Source organism: Corylus avellana, chromosome ca8, assembly GCF_901000735.1.
Source record: "Corylus avellana chromosome ca8, CavTom2PMs-1.0".
Classification (NCBI taxonomy): Eukaryota; Viridiplantae; Streptophyta; class Magnoliopsida; order Fagales; family Betulaceae; genus Corylus; species Corylus avellana.
This window is the reverse complement of record NC_081548.1, coordinates 19,379,792-19,386,491: the sequence shown is the minus strand read 5'-3', so window position 1 is coordinate 19,386,491 and position 6,700 is coordinate 19,379,792. Positions and strand designations below refer to the sequence as shown.

At 37.0% G+C, this 6,700-nt stretch overlaps 1 protein-coding gene across 1 annotated transcript; it reads right to left on the bottom strand.

Moving 5' to 3' along the window:
- Positions 1–732: 732 nt before the first annotated feature.
- Positions 733–3,241, bottom strand: LOC132190995 (uncharacterized). The gene is made up of 5 exons (XM_059606017.1): positions 3,126–3,241; positions 2,777–2,946; positions 2,373–2,658; positions 1,023–1,189; positions 733–881 (listed from the first exon to the last, which is right to left on the bottom strand). The coding sequence occupies exons 1-5, from the start codon at positions 3,239–3,241 to the stop codon at positions 733–735; spliced, it is 888 nt and encodes a 295-aa protein (XP_059462000.1).
- Between the last annotated feature and the right edge of the window lie 3,459 nt (positions 3,242–6,700).

The following is a 6,700-nucleotide window of genomic DNA, read 5'->3' as shown; positions in this document are numbered from 1 at the left end:
AATGTTGAAAAATGTTACCTATATATATATTAAGCTTTATGTAATATTAATATATATTTATATATTTATATATATAAATATACTTTATATAATTGCAAGTATGATTGTTTATACAAATTACAAGATTAATCTTGTTTACAAGTGTAATTACAAGATTACAATAGTATAAAAATTACACCTCTCATATTGCAAATAATGCAAAGAGTGCCTAAAAAAAAATTTTATTATCAAATTTCTGTAAAATTTTGTTTTTTTATTAAGTGTTAAAAAAAATAGTTTTTTTATCAAATTTCTATAAATACCAAATGGTAACGTGTTAAAATGACACGTTACCATATGGTAACGTGTCATTTTAACACGTTACCATTTGGTAACGTGGCATTTTTGCCACGTTACCATATGGTAACGTGTTAAAAATACCACGTTACCAATAAAAATTGTAACGTGTAGTAGTTTAACACGTTACAATTTAGTGACGTGGCAAAAACTAATGAACAGTTGCCACGTCACTAAACCCTTGTTTTTTTGTAGTGGCAATGGATTGAACATAATTAAACATTGAGGACATGCAAATAGAAAACTTTTACATACCCATCTGAAGAAAAGAAAAAGAAGAGGACAGAATTGGCAAAAGAAGAGGACAGAATTGGCAATCTATTATTGTTACCAATTACCATTCAATGAGACAATGCTTCTCCAATGTAAACATAGTGTTAATTTGAAGAGAAATCCTTAAAAAAGAACGGATATGGCATCGATTTTGCATTCAATGAACAAACCATCACGTACCAAGTAGCCATTTGATGCGTCCCGGAGATCTCTCAATGGCAAAAACTCATGGACACCATAACCGATGGTACGATCAGAGAACCAGTGGTCAACTGTAAGGTAAGAATTGGTCATATTATTAAATTTTTTTAGATTGGTTTTTCGTGTAACTTTTCAGGAAAATTTTCTTCTGTTCAGGTCGAAAAGAAATGAAGACTTAGAGCATATTTTTTGTGAAAATCAAAAGAACAGACTTGTCTTTTCATGGTGATTGCCATGGATTTGGTCCTTTACTCGCAGCTTGTATTTTGCACACAATTTTTTGTTGGGAGGAATAGTTTCTGAATCACCTAAGTAGAGATAAAGAGACAAGCATGTGCCTGCTCCTGTTCCAAATCCCTTCGGATTGAGACTCAACTTCCTGTATCCAAAATATAAAGATAAAAGGTTGTGAACTAACAGAATAAGTAAAGTTATTTAAGATTGTGTTAGAATATATTATTCCCTTTGTTAGAATATTTTATATTTCCGTTATTTAATTTGTAATGTAGGGTTTATTTCTTTCATTATGTATTTTTAGGGTTTAATTTGAGTTTCTAGGTCACTACTCATTGTCTCTCTATAAATAGAGAGTTATGTAATATTGATTGATATAGTGAATATACAAGATGTAGCCCATACGTCTCTATCCGCTTCCGCTCTCTGTTCTTTCTATTATATTTTAGTATTTTATATTTTATATATATTTCAACATGGTATCAAAGCCACGTTTCTGTTTCTGTGGCTTTCAATAAAAGTCTTATGATGTTTCTATGGTGTTTTCTAGCATTCTCTTCTGATGATCTCTTAATTTTGTTGTGATCCACGGCTTTATTCATTGGCGAATCTTGGCACAATGCGGTTTTGGCCCTTCACGGGAATTTTAACGGCTAGTTTTCGTTCTCCGGCCTCATTTTCAGTTGCGGCTTGGCCCTTCACCGGATTCTTTTAGTGGCTTGTCTATGTTTTCCGGTATTTCTCCGGCCGTCACTTTCAGCCTTTCTCGTCTTTGTTTTTGGCGAACTCTGGCACAATGTGGTTTGGCCCTTCAAGGGATTTAATGACTAGTTTTCGTTCTTCGACCGTCATTGTCAGTTACGGCTTGGCCCTTAACCGGAGTCTTTTAGCAGCATGTCTCTAGTCTCCGGTATTTCTCCAGCCGTCACTTTCAGCCTTTCTCGCCGGCATTGTCTTGATCCAACCATCGACTTCAGATGCCTTCAATTTATTCTCTTTTCCAAACTCAAGCTTACACCTTGAGTTTGAGGGGGGATGTTAGAATATATTATTCCCTTTGTTAGAATATTTTATATTTCCGTTATTTAATTTGTAATGTAGGGTTTATTTCTTTCCTTATGTATTTTAGGGTTTAATTTGGGTTTCTTGGTCACTACTCATTGTCTCTCTATAAATAGAGAGTTATGTAATATTGATTGATATAGTGAATATACAATATGTAGCCCATACGTCTCTATCCGCTTCCGCTCTTTGTTCTTTCTCTTATATTTTAGTATTTTATATTTTATATATATTTCAACAACATAGAAGAGCAAAACGCCAATTACCATCTTCGCCCTTCAACGGTGAAATGCTTAGAGTCATAATATGCATTTTTCATGTTGGTAAAGTTGTCAATCCTCCAAGTGAAAATATTACTTTGAGGTTCATTTATCATTGACAAACTCTCCCCTTTGCCAGTACATTTAATAACAAAAACTTCCGCCCCCAAGACACAAGTGTCGTCAACAAGATATCCATTTGATGAATCATTGAGAGTATCATGGAAAAGCAACTGATCGAATCCCCATTCAGTCTTCAATTTATGGAAGCGTCTTACCCTCCCACTCGCATCTAAGTTGTTGAGGTTCACAAGCAATTGTAAATATATTAGCAAGACATCCAATAAATGAAGCTTTAAACTTAAAGCTCAAGTGAGTACAATATGAAACTAAGTTTTTGGCGAAGGTACCGTGAATACTCAGGTACTTGTCTCGGATTTGATCAAACACAAAGAATCTTATGTGCACGTTAACCTCCCAGCCAAGTGGAAGGTCATTGGTAGCTGCTATTGCCAAGTATAGAGAGATGTGACCGTTCACATTGCTATTCTTTTTCCCATTTGGGTAAAGTACCAATCTCCTAGACATAGAAATGAAAATGCTCATATTTTTTTGTCCGAAAAAGAAAAGAAAGAAAAATAAACTGAAAGGAGAAGGGGGGAATGGGAATTTCCTGAAATTAGGCTGCCTGAATTTTTGAGCCTAAAAAAGGAGACTACGGGCCCTAGCTACTCTAGTCAGCCTAAGGTGCCAGCCAACCTGTCCAAGGTAAGTGGAGCCCATATCCCGTTCCTTAGGTTGCTCAGTTCAATGAAATTCGGACAACCTAACTTCCGGGGGTCCCAATCTGAAGGAGAGTCCTCAAAATGCACCATTGGTAGCCGCCAACTTCAAACTCGCCCGAGTTACATTTTTCCTCCTCCATCCCTAACAGTTTTGGGAAATTCTTGATTTGAAATGTATAATGAGCTGGTGGAAGATCTCTAGTTGATTGTACAATTCCTGATTTTTTTTGAAAAAAAAAAAAAGTCAGATTAAAAAAATATGAAGCTAATTATTGTGATACTTTTTTTTGTTGATAGTTATATATTCAATCAGAAGCCATTGGGTTGGACAGTAGAGTGGTTCTTAAATTTCCAAATTTATTATATCAAACCTTAATTTGCCTAATTTATTTAGCCAATTGATAGCTCTCTCCCTCTAAAGAGGGGAATTTTGGGTTCTATCCATTGTATTTGAAATAATTTTGACAGAAGTATTAGGATAGCGTATTCAATCCCATAATTTAGTACATCTATTTGCCTTACATAATTGACCTAAAGTAGATTGTGAATAACTAGCCTGGAGTTGAATGTTACCCTCTTCAAAAATATACTACGAAATAAATAAAAGTTTATAATAGATATAACTGAAATGCAGCTTAGAGTTAGAGTACTTGACTAAGTTGCTCCATCATGCTGGTTTTTAAGTTTATTTTTCAACATTACTAAACTGTAACTCAAATACATGTTTGAGATGCAAGGAAGAATTGACCATGCAGCTTTTTCATAAATACACTAAGAACATAAAGGAAGTCACCAAAAATCAAAGAGAGAGAGTATACCAGTTCCATCATTGTCAGCCGAAAGAGGGTGTACCACTTCCATGTCTTTCTTTTGAACTCTTCTTTCTCCTGCTTCTGATATCTGGATTACTCCACCGTCGTTTCATTCTCCTGCATGGTCACTTCTGTTACATTTTTTTTTTTCCTAAACAACTTTGTTACTTAGTGAATAGCTCTCAAGGGATTCAGCCACACAACTCAAGAGGAAGGGAAAGAAGAAAATGATTCCTTAAACGACTTTGTTAGTGAATAGCTCTCAAGGGATTCAACCACACAACTCAAGATGAAGGGAAAGAAAAAAATGATTGAAGTACACTATTGATGTACCAACAACGGTGTTGCTCAGCTCACATGGAGGCTCTTAGAACATGCCTTATGATATGCGATTTCGAATGCTATAAAAAACTATGGCTTTTTTTAGTGGCAGCCAATTAATTTTCAGATGAGATGATCAAAGACTCGATCTAACACACACAATACTTAGATATAGGAAAATTTGGTAAAATCTCAACGAGTCACCTCAAAGAACAAAATCCGTTTAATTCATCTATTCTAATATGGACAGAGTTTTTCTTCAAATTGGGTTGAAAGAAATTCTCAAATCTATTCTATGATATGTGTAACTTTTCATGTAGAAAAAAGTCATCCGCCCACAGTAGACCCTCACACCTTCAACCATTTTTTTTTTATTTTTTATTTTTTTAGAAAAATTAGAAATCATGACTTTTTTCTTCAATAATTTTGGTTGAATTTCAATTATGAAATATGTGTTACTACCAAACTAAAAAATTGGAACAATTATTCAATTCTAGCATCTTCTATTCCTAATAATACTTATTCATTTTCTTAATAAAATACTCATTCCACAAACCAAACGAGGCGTATGGACTTAATTAACTCTCTGACCATTCATTTCACAACTAGAGCTAGTTGAAAGGCTTTCAGCCATTTACCACACACCGACACTACCGCCTCTCATGCTAAACCAGACATGAACTCTGATGCAGCGTGACTTAGTAGGCTGCAGCGAAGAACAACAATAAAGCAGCGGATAACTAATTCTAAATCTTGAGTCTATCAATGATCTAAGAATTCTTCTTGACAAAACTAGATACTCTCTAGGTATTGAAGGAAAAGAGGAATAAACCAGTTTTCTTTCCATGAATGGGGAGGAGCGACCGTCTGGCAGACATGAACAAGGTGCACGTGTGCACGGAGGCAGCACGTAAGAAGCAACTGGCGATTCGTTTGCGGCACATGGAGGAGAGGTTTGGTGCTCTAACCGTAGAGAATGAGGGGCGTGCGCGCACCCAACACAGGGTCCCTACCGATCACTTGGCCGACATGGATGGTTCAAGCATTCGTCGTCGTCAACCAAAACCGAGATACGCGGGGGCGGAAGACAAATTTATCGTTGAGGGTGAACCTGTCAATCCTTATGCGGGGCGCGGAGTGCGGAAGGAATTTCCAATGACACAAGCCCATTCTATATCACGGGACGCAGGCGTCAAGCTCGACACCCAAAAAGAAAAAATAGAAAATTCCTACAAAAAAAATGTGTCTTGGGAGATGGCGGAGGTCAAGCATCAATCAGTGTCTCGATACATTGGAGGTACGTACCGACAATTTCAGACTACATGCACTATGGGAGGCAAGGTGGCCAAGCTTGTCATCAATCCAAGGAGTAGTATGAATGTAGTCTCGGAGGAAGCGATTCGGAAGCTAGGGCTTGAGACCAAGAGACATCCTACTCCCTATTGGTTGGAATGGCTCACGAAAGGAAACAAGGTAACGGTTTCTAAATATGTGGATCATGTGTGGTGTGATGTGGTTGACATGGATATGTGTCACCTATTGTTGGGAAAGCCATGGCAATATGATAAAGCTGCTATCCATGATGAAACAAAGAACACGTACAACTTCATATTTGGTAAAACCAAATTGAAGTTGCTACATAGTCCATGGGTGGAGCCAAAACCTTCACAAGGGGATGATCAATCCTTTGTAGCCAAGCAAGAGTTGACGAACAAGGAAAGCGGCATCAAGGGAGAGGTGCGGGGGCCAATAAAGGAGCTGTTGGGGAGATGTGTTGACATAGTCCGAGCAGAATTACCGAAAGTGATGCCATCATTGCGAGACATTCAACCTCAACTTGATTTGGTACTGGGAACTAATGTTACTAATCATCCGCACGACATCAAGAGTCCTAAAAAGCTTGAAGAATTGGGGAAACAAGTGGAAGAGATAAACCTTTCAGAGAGTATCGCGATTTTTCATGAAGAAGAGGAACCCTTGAAAGAGGTAAGTCTTTCGGAGAGTTTTGCAATTTTTCATGAAGAAGAGGAACCCTTGGAAGAGGTAAATCTTTCGGATAGTTTTACACTTTTTGACGACAATTCTACGTATCATGTGCCTGATAAGAGCCTCGAAGATAAAGTCTTCGATTTTAGTGTTGAGCCAATTGATTATGTTGATTTCATTGGGATAGATGTTATTTTATCAAATTATTCTAACCAAAATTGTGATGAGATCTATATGGTGGAGAAGACTTTTCTATCAAAGATTGAAAGGGTGTTTATGAGTTCTTTGGGGATTCTCATGGCTTGTGGGAAGAGCAAAGCACGAGAGAAGCATGACAAGTCTACACAGCAAAAGGGTGTGTGGGGATTTCACGACAAACATCGAGGTACTTCGATGATGAGAAGCGTCACGCTTATTGTGGGATGTTACC

Excerpts from the sequence above, each read along its gene's own strand:
- LOC132190995 (XM_059606017.1), bottom strand. The coding sequence starts at position 3,241 with ATGGTGCATTTTGAGGACTCTCCTTCAGATTGGGACCCCCGGAAGTTA. Across the intron at positions 2,947-3,125 it reads GCTCCACTTACCTTGGACAG|GAGATTGGTACTTTACCCAA; the intron begins GTTGGCTGGCAC and ends TTCTATGTCTAG. Across the intron at positions 882-1,022 it reads CAATCACCATGAAAAGACAA|TTGACCACTGGTTCTCTGAT; the intron begins GTCTGTTCTTTT and ends CTTACCTTACAG.